At 34.4% G+C, this 14,397-nt stretch overlaps 1 protein-coding gene across 3 annotated transcripts; it reads left to right on the forward strand.

Annotated features, from left to right (window-relative positions):
• The first annotated feature begins 1,683 nt into the window (after positions 1 to 1,683).
• Positions 1,684 to 12,188, forward strand: EMB2016 (mRNA methyltransferase EMB2016). Of its 3 annotated transcripts, none has more exons than XM_079006184.1 (27): positions 1,684 to 1,911; positions 2,682 to 2,830; positions 3,078 to 3,166; positions 3,281 to 3,404; positions 3,476 to 4,105; positions 4,207 to 4,572; positions 4,645 to 4,734; positions 4,815 to 4,997; positions 5,064 to 5,205; positions 5,295 to 5,473; positions 5,574 to 5,659; positions 5,751 to 5,799; positions 5,924 to 5,990; positions 6,068 to 6,570; positions 6,637 to 6,736; positions 6,811 to 7,012; positions 7,089 to 7,305; positions 7,381 to 7,596; positions 7,688 to 7,897; positions 7,980 to 8,095; positions 8,182 to 8,251; positions 8,372 to 8,688; positions 8,762 to 8,894; positions 8,973 to 10,127; positions 10,770 to 11,294; positions 11,808 to 11,879; positions 11,967 to 12,188. In XM_079006184.1, the coding sequence occupies exons 2-27, from the start codon at positions 2,756 to 2,758 to the stop codon at positions 11,982 to 11,984; spliced, it is 5,934 nt and encodes a 1,977-aa protein (XP_078862310.1). In that variant the 5' UTR covers positions 1,684 to 1,911; positions 2,682 to 2,755; the 3' UTR covers positions 11,985 to 12,188. The 3 variants fall into 3 exon arrangements, with proteins under 3 accessions (XP_078862310.1, XP_078862312.1, XP_078862311.1); XM_079006186.1 differs by having other exon boundaries at positions 10,773 to 11,294; XM_079006185.1 differs by having other exon boundaries at positions 2,725 to 2,830.
• Positions 12,189 to 14,397: the final 2,209 nt, after the last annotated feature.

Below are 14,397 nucleotides of genomic sequence, written 5' to 3' on the forward strand. Positions count from 1 at the left end.
TTGTAAGGCGTGACTTAAGGCGGCAATTTTCTATATAATTAATATTTTTATATGTATTTTCAACTATTATTCATTTTTATACAAATATATGAGTTAAGGCAGCGTTTTGGGAAAGCTTGGCGGCATGTGCAAGCCTTGGAGTTGTGGCGTGCCATGGCGGAGCCATGGCGAGCTTTTTAGAACCTAGCCTACACTAAACCTAAAATTCGAAAATCTATTTTGTATATATATTATATATTAAATATACATTTTTTACCTAAATGTACAACCGGGGCCCTCGCGGGAGTACGAGACTGAAATACTAACTCCCGACCTCAGTCCCAAAAATAAACGGGGTTTAATTCTGCCCCGCCCCCGCTCCCGTTTTTTTTTTTTTTTTTTTTTTTTTTTAATTTAGTCCCGTACGGTAGGTCCCACGGGGGTTTTTGACATCCCTAGTTTGGGCTACTAATAAATGATGCAGTAAGTTTATGTGAGAGTTCATGAAGAGTTAGTCCATATGAGTTATTGGATTGTAAGGCTAAGTGTAAGAATTAGGGTTTACATATGACTCTTGAAATTCTACACTATATATGTATTCCCTAAACCCTAAAATTGTTACTTGTGTATTCCATGAAAAGTATAGCTGATTTTTGGTGTGCTTAACCTCTCTCTCAAAGTCCTCAATTTGTTTATGGTGTGTTGTGATTCCATTAGAGGTGCAATATTTGAGGCACTAGGTTCTTAAAGGCCAAATACAACAAGCTATAACAAGAGGTAATCTTCTAACTAGTTTTTTATGATTTAAATGTCAAATTGTATGCTAGTTATAGGCTTCATGCTTTGGATAATTTTGTTGCATGTATAACTAGAGAAAACTTATATCCAAAGTATTAGGGTTGTATGTGCACCATATGAATGTTAGAGTACATAAAACCCAACAACAACAACTACACTGCTATCTTACAATATGACAATCCACATTATTACAACTTATAAGAATATATTATTAGTGCCTTCGAATGTTATTGCTTCTTAGTGCCTTCAAATGTTAGTGCTTACGTCATTGTTTCTTTGTGTGCTTGATTGCTATTCTTCCATTACTTCCATGAAGGTGTGTCTTTTGCATTATTCGTTGCAAAGGCTTCAATCATGTTGTGTAATTTACCCATAAATCTATAATGCTATGAAATTGGGCCTTGATTCCATTTAGTTATTACATAAATATTGCAAAAATCTCAATTAAGTTTTTACCATTTAGTTATTACATAAATATTGCAAAAATCTAAAGTATTTTCATTAAATGCTTAAAAAAAACCATTATATTATTTTTTAGTCCACTAAAACCCTTATATTTTTGGAAATTATTATTTAAGGTTTTCTGGCCTCAGAAAAACCTAATATATTTTCATGAAAGGATTAAAAAAACCATTATATTATTTTTTTTTGTGCATTTAAACTTTTATATTTTTAATTTTTTTTAATCTAATGAATTGTAACAATCAAAACAATCGATTACCTAGCATTTTCAGCTATTTACAATATACCGAGCTCGATATATTAAATGATATATTTTAAAAAATAGAAAGGTTTTAATGTGTATATAAATAATATAGTGGTTTTTTTAATACTTTGCTATTGAATTTTATAAGGTTTTCATAAATATTTAATTAATATATTAAAATAAAAAGGAAGCACCCTCAACGTTGGTCTAATATCGCCGGTGCCCTAGTCCCCCGCTCGGATTCGAAGATCAGACTTACCAAATTACAGAAAGAAAATGGGGAAAATGTCATAAGCCAAACGGAGTTAGGGCAGTTCTAATCGAGTGTGAGCGCGCCACATTCACTCGACCTCCTTCTCTCTCTCCCGATTAAAACCATCTCCCTTTTTTACTTCACTAATTTTGAATCGCTAACGAACGAACAACAGGTACTGTTTTTTTTCTTTTCTTTTTATTTCTGTATTCAGTTCGATTGTTATGTGTGTGTGTGATTGTTTTCTTGTAGTTTAACGTGTTCAGTTGACATCATTCTACGTGTAATTCTTAGTTACCTTGCCACTTGTTTGTATCCCTATTCAATCCGGGGTTTTAGAATCCTTGTCTTTGAGTTATCTTGAACCGAAAGTAGTTGGTTTCTACTGGAAGAATCAAGTTTGGTGGTGAATTAGCTGCCTTAACTTGAATGATCATGGCTTTAGCAGATCTCCATGCAGTTTTTCTTTGTCATTCTTGTTTTTAGATATTGTTTTTATGTTTGGTGCCAAACCTCGAGAACAACTTTCCGAATTTGATATCAACATTGTTCTGTAGGTGGTGGTTGTAGTCTTTAATGCTACCAGCACTTATTTTTGAAAACTTTAGAATCCTGATTAATTTGGAATTCAAGAAGGAAGTTATTGACATCCAAACTTTGAGTTAGATTTCTTTTTATGAGGAGAGATCTTTATTTTACATGTAATGTAACTAATATAGTGGTAACATGATTATAGTTTGGTGTTAACAATTAACATATTGTACACATACAAATCTTCAAGATCAAAGGACAACCACCCCTGAAACTGTTCAAGATCACCTTATTTCCATAGAAGTTAGTTGCATGTTTGCTTTTGGAGTTACTATTAGATGACTGCATAACTATTTGAACTTACAAGAATAGAGTATGGATGAAATTGTTACTGTTTTTGTCAATGTTATACAGGTCACCTGAGTATTGCAAGTTAGTATAATCAAATCTTTTTCAGTGGGAGAAGGACCTTCATGCAATAATAACCAATGGGTCGTCCAGAACCTTCTGTGTTGTTTGCACAGACATTTGCTCATGCATACCTTGATGAATATGTTGATGAGGTATGAGCCTTGTTCTACTTATTCCTACATATATTTCACATGCAAACAGTTGGCATTTTTCAAATTGCTTTGAGTTTAAGTTCTTTGCTTTATCATGGCTATCTTTATGTAAGTTATTTGACCTCAAAGATTTAATCTAATATGAGTATATGAAATAAAAAGTAGCCTCAAGTTTTCTTTCAGTATGGATTTAAAGTTTCCCTCATAGTAATTTAGAGACCAATATCTTGCTATATTCTTTTTGCAGGTTATATTTTCTGAACCTGTTATTGTCAGTGCTTGTGAGTTTCTTGAGCAGAGCTCATCATCATCATCACCTGCAGTAACACTTATGGGGTACAATATCCAACATATATGACTTATTTTTTTTTTACATTAAATCTCATGAATAGCCTAAGCTTCAGTGTTAGGTTTCAGTAAATCCCTTATGCCATTTTCTCTTGTGTATAGGGCCACTTCACCTCCTTCATTTGCTTTAGAGGTTTTTGTTCATTGTGAAGGGGAGTCAAGGTTTAGGCGACTTTGTCAGCCTTTTTTGTATTCTCCTTCCTCTTCAAATGTCCTTGAAGTTGAGGTACTTATAAAAATTCTTCTGACAATGATATTGATACTCTTTCTATATTCTAATACATTTATCATTTTCAGGCACTTGTAACAAGTCATTTGGTTGTAAGGGGAAGTTATCGCAGCCTTAGTTTGGTTATATATGGAAACACAGGGGAAGATCTTGGTCAATTCAACTTAGAAGTTGACTTAGACACCTCTTTGACCAATACTGTGTCGATTGTAGAGGGTGACCTTGAAGACCTTCCTCCTGCTCTAAATCCTGCCAAGTCAGCCATTGAAGAACCCATATCTTCTCTCAAGTCATTGACTTTTAAACCTATTGCATCAGATATATCAGTCGACACGAAGCAGTTTCTACAACTATCTTTCAAGATTTTAGAGATTCCAAATACCAGAGAAGATGCTTTGAATACAGTTGTTAATTCTCTTGTGTCTGCAGCAGTAATGTATTCAACTCAAACCTTGCAATTAGCATCCACAAGTCAACTTAGAGAGGTTGACCATGAAGAATCTTCATTTGACTTTAGTCAAGCCAGAAAAGATCTCCTTGATATATGTCATACCCTTCTGACAACCTCATCACCTGAAAATTTGACACTTGAATCCGAGGGCGATTTGGTAACTTCCAAACAGTTGGTGGATACTTTAAGGCAACATTTTCTCATTTTCACTGATTCTGAAAGTCTCATACGTTCTCAGCTTCCACAGGTTATTTGCTCTCTTTCTCTCTGTTAGTTAAATTTGATGATGACTATTGACTCAACTTGTACTAATTACTAAACTGACCCTATGAGACTTTGTTTTCTTAGAGCAAGCTGCTCATGGTGTGGTTGAGTGCTGCACTTCTCTTATGTTCTTCTAAAGAGAGTTGCTTCAACTTTGTTAATGGAGGCTGCATGAAGCAACTGTGTGACATTTTTTCAAGAAACGTGCATTCTAGTGGTATCACATTAATGCTTCTTGGAGTTATAGAACAAGCTACTCGGTATTCTATTGGGTGTGAAGGGTTTCTAAATTGGTGGCCTCGTGAAGATGATAAGATGCCAGCTGGCACCAGTGAAGGGTATAATCAGTTACTTAAATTGTTGATGCAAAAACAACGCCATGACATTGCTTCTCTTGCCACCTACATTCTTCATCGTATCAGGGCCTATGAAGTTGCTTCTAGATATGAGGTAGTTATTTTATTTATTGTTTTTTTCTTTTAATCTTTTGTTGGTTATTTACCTTTTTGGACATGCTTACAGTTTGCTGTACTACATGTGCTTGGAGGTAATGTTATGTCAGTTAAAATGGACATGCTTGCAAGTGCTAAACTCCAACTCAAAAAACTTTTGGTGAGTTATAAGTTCTTTTGTCTTCTTCTATTATAGTTCTTGTTTATTTTTTTTATGTTTCTGACTAATTGTTTATGCAGAAATTGATAAATTCCAGCTCACTAGTTGAAGATCCTTCTCCAGTTGCAATCACAAGCAGATCACTTGTTCTTGGTGAAACTGATGGTTTGTTGTCATACAAAGCTACAAGCAAGCTGATTACTTCATCAAATTGTCGCTTTATAAACTGGGATATTGACTCACATCTGCTTTTTCTTCTTAAGGTATGTTTTTTTTAATTGTTTGTTTCAAGATATTCATAATTTAATTAATTTAATTTTTCTATACAGGAAAGGGGTTTTCTTCCTCTCTCTGCTGCACTTTTATCATCTTCTACACTGCGTTCTGAAGTGGGGCATGCTATGGAATTATTTATGGATATCACATCATACATTGAATCCATAATTCTTTCACTTGTTTTTTGTCGCTCAGGTTTCCTACATGATGCTGTTATTACTATTTTGACCTCCGTTTTTCCTCCCCTTAGTGTTTATATTCTCTTTGTTTTGTTACTTGACCAGGGTTAATGTTCCTTCTGCTTGACCCTGAGCTCTCAACTACGGTTATTCTTGCCCTAAAAGGATCTGATTCAAAGATTCAAGAGTCTATTCCTCTTCGTTATGCATCTGTTTTAATATCCAAAGGCTTTTTTTGTCGTCCACGTGAAATTGGAGTAGTTTTGAAGACACATCTGAGAGTGGTTAGTATGACACATTAGTTTGAAAAACAAGTTCTTTTTGTTTTATTTGTTCTAATTCCTTCCCTTTTCCCATTTTCTCCTTTTTCCACTTCTTATTCAGATGAATGTAATAGATCGTCTGATTACATCAGAGCCACATTCTGAAGAACTTTTATGGGGCTTATGGGAGCTTTGCTGTGTTTCCAGGTGTGATATATTAATTATTAAATCTCTTTAAGTGATATTAAACTCCCCAAAAAATTTCTAGTGGTTAATGCTTTTGTAAAATAATTTTCAGGTCTGATTGTGGACGCCAGGCTTTGTTGGCCATAGGACATTTTCCAGAGGTGGGCCCATTATGAAATCTATAGTTCCTTTGTTGAAAACTAAATATTTATTAAGGTTGTTTTTTGTTTCATGTATCCCTATTTTTTTACTTTCCTTACCTTTTTTTTTGTTTTTTGTTTTCAGGTTGTTTCAGTTTTGATTGCTGCGTTACATTCTGTCAAAGAACTAGAACCAGTCTCTGTAAACAGCGGTAATTCCTATTTTGCCCTTGTAGAAGTTCTCCTTCTCCTTTTACTTGTTTTCTAATTCTGAATGTTAAATATTTAGGGACTTCACCTTCACCATTAAATCTTGCCATCTTTCACTCTGCTGTTGAGATCTTTGAAGTCATGGTTGTTGACACCACATCATCATCCCTAACCTCATGGATTTCACATGCCAAAGAGCTTCACAAAGCCTTACATTCATCCTCACCTGGATCCAACAGAAAAGACGCCCCCACAAGACTTTTGGAATTAATCGATGCTGCTGTAGTCTACCATAAAAATGGAGCTATTGGCCTCTTAAGATACTCTGCTGTTTTAGCTTCTGGTGGAGATGCACACATGGCATCCACAAACATTCTAGCATGTGATGAAAATCATGAAATGGATGTTGACAACGTTGTTGGTGTTGGCGATGCTTCCGGAACCTCTGATGGAAATGTAATCGATTCTCTCTTAGGGAAACCAATCACTGAGTCAAGATTTTTAGGCTTTACTCTTCGTGACTCCTCTGTTGCTCAACTTACAACTGCTTTCCGTATTTTAGCCTTCATTTCCGAAAATTCAGTAAGTAATATCTTTATCTTTTTTTTTTCTTTGAAGTTAACTAACAAATGTTTTGATTGGTTTAAGGTTGTTGCTGGTGCTTTGTACGATGAAGGAGCTGTGATGGTTGTTCATGCAGTTCTTATTGATTGTAAACTAATGCTTGAGAAATCCTCAAACAACTATGGTTAGTATTTTACCCTTGTTTATACACATAATTAATTGCAATATATTTACAGTTTTTTTATTCACTCTGAGCAGATTACCTTGTTGATGAGGGAACAGAGTGCAATCCTACTTCAGACATATTGCTTGAAAGAAACCGTGAACAGAATGTAGTTGATCTTTTAGTTCCTTGTTTGTCACTACTGATTAACTTGTTGCACAAGTTAAAGGACACAAAAGAGCAACACAGAAACAAAAAACTCATGAAGGCTCTTTTACATTTGCATCGAGAACTCAGGTCCCTTATCTATAATGTTCAATATTACTTATTAAAAGAATTATATTCTCTTTCTTATATATTTATGGTTTTGCAGCCCGAAATTAGCTGCGTGTGTAGTTGATTTATCTTACCCTTATCCCAATTTTGCCCTTGGATTCGAAGCTGTTTGCCATCTTCTTGTATCTGCACTTGCTTGTTGGCCTGTATATGGTTGGACTCCTACTCTTTTTCATTTTCTTCTTGATAGTCTACACGCCACGTCATTGCTAGCAATGGGCCCCAAAGAAACTTGTAGTTTGCTTTTCCTTTTGGTAAGTTGTCAATTTTTACTTTTTTCTTTTTCGTTATAAAAGTAATAATATCTTTTCTTTTTTATATTTTGCTAGAATGATTTCTTACCTGATGAAGGCGTCTCACTTTGGAAAAACGGAATGCCAATGTTGAGTGCTTTTCGCCAGCTGGCAGTTGCAACACTGTTGGGCCCCGAAAAGGAGAGAGAAATCAACTGGTACTTACAGCCTGGACATAAGGAGAAGCTGATTGGACAGTTGACACCAATTCTTCACAAGATTTCAGAGATTGTTTTACATTGTGCTATTAGTGTAAGTAAAATTACTCCCTATCATATTAATTTCTTCTTTTTTTTTTTTTTTTTTTTTTTTTTTTTCACTTTAGGATTTTCTTAACAAACAGGCATTGGTTGTTATACAAGACATGTTGAGGATTTTTATTGTACGCGTGGCATGTGTACATGCTGACAGTGCAGCCATACTTTTGAGGCCTATGATACTTTATATAGATGAGTGGCTTTCAGATCCATCTGCTTTAACTGATACAGATGCATATAAGCTTCAAAGATTGCTTGATTTTCTTGCTAGGTTACTTGAACATCCACGTGCCAAGGTATTCTTTTATTTTATTTATGAAGTTGCTTAAAAGTTAATATTTGTTTATTTTTAATGATTTATACTTTTTTTTTTGACAGCCAATACTGTTGAGTGAAGGGGCTGTTCAGATGTTATCTAAAGTTCTTAATACTTCACACAAGCTTAGTTGGTGCATCCCTGCGTGTAGGTCGATTTCTCTGCTATCTGATTCTAGGTGAGTTTTTTTTTTTTTTTTTTTTTTTTAAATATTTTTCTTAACTATATCTATTAAGAATAATCTTTGAATTTTTTTTGTTTTAGGAACAATGCAAAGCTATTGACAGCAGAGGATTGTTCATTGCTTTTATTCAATCTTTTCAGGCTTGCCAAGGTAGTTTATTACTGCACAATGCTACTTTTTCTCAGTTTGGGCAAATTGCAGGAAATAACAACGTACTTTACTCTTTTTATATTTTCAATTTCATTTGATCTAATGATCTTTTTTTTCCAGTTTCTTCCTGTTGGAAAAGAGTTAGTTGCGTGTCTATTAGCCTTCAAAGATTTAGGTTCCTCATCAGAAGGGCAAAATGGTCTTTTCTCAATTTTCTCACAAGTTCAATCCTTGTATGAAGAATCCGAACACGAAAACAGCCCATTAATTGATGGAAAGTTTGATCTCATTGAATTAAACAAAACTCCTCCTTTGCTATTTTGCTTGAGAACTTTATTAAACTCCATTGAAACAGAAGATATTCCATCAGCATCCTTGATAGAAGCCATTGAAGCTCTTTCATCAGGAGCTTTAAACTTTTGCATGGATAAAAAAAGGTCGGTTTCCTTTCAACAAATTTATCAAATATTTAATCCTCCATTTTAATTTTTAACACCTCCTTTTACACAGCTTGAACCTCAAAATGGTTAATCCAGTAAAATACCTGTTTGGACTTCCTTGTGGTATAAGTAATGCAAACAACTCTTCAGAGGAAAACATCAAATACATCCTTAAGTTGACATCTTTCGCATCTTCTCCTCAGGTATGTATTCTAGCACTTTCCATTTATAGAAACTGCATAAATATAAGAAGTCAATGTTTTGTTACCCATGAAATGCAGGTTAATGAATATGCAGAATCGTTATCACGTTTACTGCAAACGCCTAACGAATCATTGAAGCCAGATGTTATTTCCAGTGTTGTCGAGGAGTCATTATTCCCAAAACGCCCCTCGAAGATACAAAAAATTTCAAATTTCACCCTCGACAGGTCCGAACATTACAATTTAAACATATACGGGGACAAATTCACATGGGAATGCCCCGAAAATCTACGCGATAAAACGGGTCAATCTCTGAGAAGAAAACTCACTCCTTTAGAAGGAACAAACAGGCGTCCTAGGGTCGAAAATGCCCCTGCTGAAAACACAAACCAAAGTCCGTTTTCTAGAGGTCCAGGAGGACAATTCACTACCCCTGTGGGTCCCACACGTAGGGACACGTTTAGGCTCCGAAAGCCCAACACTAGCAGACCTCCTTCTATGCATGTAGATGACTATGTAGCTAGAGAGAGAAACGATGGGACTACTACTAGCTCTAATGTGATTTCAGTTCCGAGGGTGGGATCCAGTAGTGGCAGACCACCGTCTATCCATGTGGATGAGTTCATGGCACGTGAAAGAGAACGCCAGAATCCCATGATGGGAGTAGTGAAAAACACAACCCCTTCGGAAAGCGAAACAAATTCAGAAAAAATGAATAAATCAAAACAGATTAAACCGGATTTAGACGACGATCTTCAGGGAGTTAATATAGTCTTTGGTGGAGAGGAATCGGAATCGGATTCAGATGACAGGTTGCCGTTTCCACAACCGGATGATAATTTACAGCAACCGGAATCCGTGATTCCGGAGCAGAATTCTCCTCGTTCGATTGTTGAAGAGACGGAAAGTGATGCCAATGAAAGCAGCAGACATTTTGATGAGAAAAGTCAAAGTGATTTTTCATCGAGGATATCGGTTTCGCGTCCTGAAATGTCGTTGACACGCGAACCGAGTATTTCTTCGGAGAAGAAACCGTATTTTGACCTTCCGGAAGATTCTAGAAACGCTCAAATGACATCTAAAACTTCCGGGTTCTCATCCGTGTCTAATTTTAAAAACCCTAATTTGTATTATGACCAAAAATTTCCGTTAGCTCAACCGCCTCTTCCTCCAATGCCGCCACCACCTACCGTCATGCGTGATGCTCAGCCTCCAATGCCGCCAGGGTTTCATGTAAGAAAAATTTGTTACTAGATATTCTGATTTTCTTTAGTTGCTAAGCTAACTCTTTTTGAGTAAATTTGTATATTTGCTCATTTTTGGTCCCAAAATGTTTTCTCTTGCAATTTTGATAATTTATTTTAGGGTTTTGTAATAATGTTTTTGCTTTCCAAGAAAATGACTATTTGTGGGACCAAAATTGCAAAAGTCAGCTCTACGCAGGGACCAAAAATAGTCATTTTACTTGGAAAAGGGACCAAATTAGTTAGAGCCATAAATGTGGACCAAAATTGCAAGAAAAAACATTTTGGGACCAAAATTGCAAAAATCACTATACATATACTCTTTTTTATATTATCGAGTAAATTATACTTTTGGTCCCAAAAAACTTCTCTTGAAATATTCATCATTTATTTGAGGTTTTTGTAACGTTTTATCCCTTGTTCCATGAAAATGACTAATTTTGGGACCAAAATTGCAAAAATCAACCATACTAAGTGGGACCAAAAAATAGTCATTTGCGACTAAATTTTTTACAAGAATCTCAAATGAGGACCAGAATTGCTAGAAAAACATTTGGGGACTAAAATTGCAAAATTCAACTATACTCGAGAACCAAAATTGTAAATTGTAACTTATTTCATATTCTTTTAGCAGGTACACTCTGAATACGCAAGGACGTCCGGCGGGCCCATGAGGTCACAACCACCTCTTCCGCCGACCCCACCGCCTTACACTGCCGCCTCCTCTTTATCCTCTTTATCATCTTACCCTCCACCACCATTGATGCCGCCAATGATTTACAACAGACCTTCGATTCCTTACAATATGTATGGAACTAATCCAACCCAACAAAATCAAGGTGAAAACCAATTCACACAGTTGCAGCCATTACAGCCACCGCAACTCTCCCGCCCTCCTCAGCCACAGCCGCCACCTCAGCATCTTAGGCCACCGGGTCCCGCTTTGACACAGTCGGATCATGTTCAAATGCAGATGGGTCAACCGAGTCATGTCTATTATCAAACCATGCAACAAGGGCATAATAGTAATAATCTTCTTCAACAACACACTCAGTTGGATCCTCAACCACAAGGGCATAATAGTAATCTTCTTCAGCAACAAGATGCTAGTTCCTTGTCTCTCCAGCATATTTTCAGTTCCCCTCAAGCCATTCAGGTATTCCATTTTTTTATAGTAAGTTACATTTTTAGTCCCCGAGTATTATAGCTGATTTTTGCAATTTTGGTCCTTATTCCAATATTTTTGTGACCAAAATTGCAAAAGTTAACCATACTCGGGGACCAAAAGAAGTCATTTATTTGAAACAAGAACCAAAAATGCTAGAAGAACCTCAATGAAGGACCAAAGTTGCAAAAGAAAACTTTTTGGGACCAAAGTTGCAACAGTTAGATATATAGTTAGGGAACAAAGATGTAATTTACTCACTTTTTAAACTATTTCTTATTTCTTAGAGTAAATTACTCTAAGAAATCTATTCTAGTCATTTAAACTTAAAACAGGGACGAAAAGCGTTACAAAAACCTCAAATAAGGAACAAAATTGCAAAATACAACTTTTTGAGACCAAAAATTGAAAAATTCAGCTATATCTAGGGACCAAAAATGTAACTTCCATAAAAAAAAATATTCGGTATTTGTCTAATGGAACACTATGTTTTGTTATTTGTAGGATCTGTTAGGTGATCGTGAAAAACTTGTTCAGCTTCTAGAACAACACCCAAAGTTGATGCAAATGCTTCAGGTTTGATATTTTCCTTACTCTATTATTATTAATTCCAATTTTTTTGAAGAGTCAGAAATGATATTTTGATTTTTTGTTTATATGCAGGATAAATTACATGGTTGACATTTTTCAAAAGAGAAAAAGTTCTTGGAATCAATCACTTGGGTGTTTTTATTTCAATTTTTTGTTCTCTAGAATTATGAGTTTGCGTTCTTATGAGCTTCATGTTCCGGTGGTGTATACAGAGTCATATACTATTGTTGTAAATTAATTTTTACAGCATGAAATTGTAATTAACAGCTAACCCTTTCATTTTTATCCTTTTTACTTTCTTCACATAAGTAAATCATATAATTAGTTTTGGTCCTTGAGCAAAATTCTCTTGATTCAAAAGAATAAAGTATATACTTTTGTGTGACAATGTAATTAAAATTCAGGATTAAGTTGTAAGGATTTGCAACATGTCATTTGCAAAAATGCAACCCTCATCATTATTCATGGTGGGTCAGGCACGAATATCAAGTTGGCCAACATTCTTATTTCTTATCTTCATATCTTCACATGTCAACTAGTGGATATGTTTAAGATACGTATGAGTTGGTTCAACAACTAGTTTGTCACATTATAATGGCCCAACAAGTCAATGTTGTAAGCATTGCCGTTGATCTTTAAACTACAAAAAAGTTGATCAACCTTTGGTGGGAGCTTGATAAAGTTTATCTCTTCCTCAAAGCATTCATGATTAACGTCTTAAAGTGTGTTTGGTTGAGGAAAATTGTTTTTTTTTAAGAAAATGTTTTTAGAAAATAGGTTAACTTTTCATTTTTAGTTCTCAAAGAAAATTTTAGAAAAGACGATTGGTTGGAACCCGTGAAGTTTTATTTTCCATCTTAGAAATTTTTTAAAAAACTGTAAAAATCATTTTTCTAATTTACATACAATTTGAAAAAATGAAAAATTTTATTTTCTTAGAAAACTTTAAAAACTGAACGAATCAAATGCGTTTTTAAAATTTTCGTTTTTCTAGAAAAAATTTCCTAAAAAACAGGAAAATTTTTCCACAACCAAACGCACTCCTTGTCTCTCGGAGAATATCTTTCATCCATCTTGATTCCTTCTCTTGAAATACATACCCAAAGAAAGTAAGTTCACGAACCAGAAAATGATACATCTTACCATTCATATAACTTTCGTTCACGAAAAACTATTTAAACTTGGTGAAGATAAGAAAGATGTTCCTCAATAGTTTTACTATAAATCAAAATTTACAACCATTTACAACCAAACCAGACACAAATCATTAGTTCAGTCATTCATTCATACGATTTGCTTTGATATCAAATGATAACCAAACAATCAGATTGTATGTCCATTTACAACCAAAACAGACACAAAGAAAAATATAAGACAAACCCAATACACTTTTTTATTAATAAAATTCAACCCCCAAATAACATAGAAAAACAAAATACTTTTAGGAGAATAAAATAAACTTCTTTCCATAATCCTAGCAAGTCGAAATTGATTATAATGACTCTACCCAATTATCTAAATAAAATATAAATACGAAATATCATAAATTACGAATGAATGTATTTTAAGCCATAAACAATCCCAAATGGCTAAAACACCACAATGAGTTTTGCTAATTGACGCGTTTCCCATAAATTACGAGAATTTCGTCTAATTCTAAGACTATAAATTAGTTTGGTAACTTTGACAAAGATGTCATCGAGCTTCCATTTATGTTAATGCATTTAATTTAACTTTGGGAAATTTTGTATGGTGGAATGCTTTGAATTGTTCATTTTTATTAATATGTAGGTCTATTTGAAGATATAGCCGAAATCAAAATAACTAGGGGATGTTCCGGTCAAAATTTCATGCAAAACAAAAAAAGATCAGAGAAGATATGAAGAAAACATTCCAAGAGATATATACATTTGTGTAGTCAAAGATAGAAAAATTTGAAGCTATGATGTGTAAAATCAAATATAGAAAAATTTGGAGCTGTAAATGGGTCGATGAGTAGAAATTTGTAACGTACTTTGGCAGTATTCAAGTGAATGCAAAATCATTTGAAGAGCACCATAATTCAAAGTGCAATTTACATGGGTCGTGTTTTAATCAGAGTAATTACAATTAGGTTTCATGATTTCGCTTGGAAACATCGTCTTAGAAAATCATTTGGAAACATTATCTTGTCATTTGTAAACCAAATTTACATTCTAATTTCTGTTTTAGACTTGCAATCGTTTTTAGCTATTTTAGGCTAAAAACCTAATTATGGTTTTGTTGTAATCGTATTTCGAATTAACACGTAAACAAAATAATCGTATTTTGAATTAACACGTAAGTAAAGTAGCCAGCTCATCTAGTTGCCTCGCTCAAAATGGTGTAATTGACATGTAAATTGAAACTTTAAGGACTAATTGCATAAAGAAAACCTTAGTGACCAATTCGGATCAAAGCCAAAATTTTGTTGTGCTACATTGTTATTTTTCTTTATTACATGTTTTACACCTTATTTTCAAAA

The sequence above is a fragment of the Lactuca serriola genome, chromosome 6 (assembly GCF_051521515.1).
Source record: "Lactuca serriola cultivar US96UC23 chromosome 6, Lser_US96UC23_V15, whole genome shotgun sequence".
In the NCBI taxonomy this organism is placed as follows: Eukaryota; Viridiplantae; Streptophyta; class Magnoliopsida; order Asterales; family Asteraceae; genus Lactuca; species Lactuca serriola.

Coding starts and splice junctions, on each gene's coding strand:
- EMB2016 (XM_079006184.1), top strand. CDS start 2,756: ATGGGTCGTCCAGAACCTTCTGTGTTGTTTGCACAGACATTTGCTCAT. Junction 5,206..5,294: donor ACTTGTTTTTTGTCGCTCAG/GTTTCCTACATG, acceptor TTACTTGACCAG/GGTTAATGTTCCTTCTGCTT. Junction 7,013..7,088: donor CATTTGCATCGAGAACTCAG/GTCCCTTATCTA, acceptor ATGGTTTTGCAG/CCCGAAATTAGCTGCGTGTG.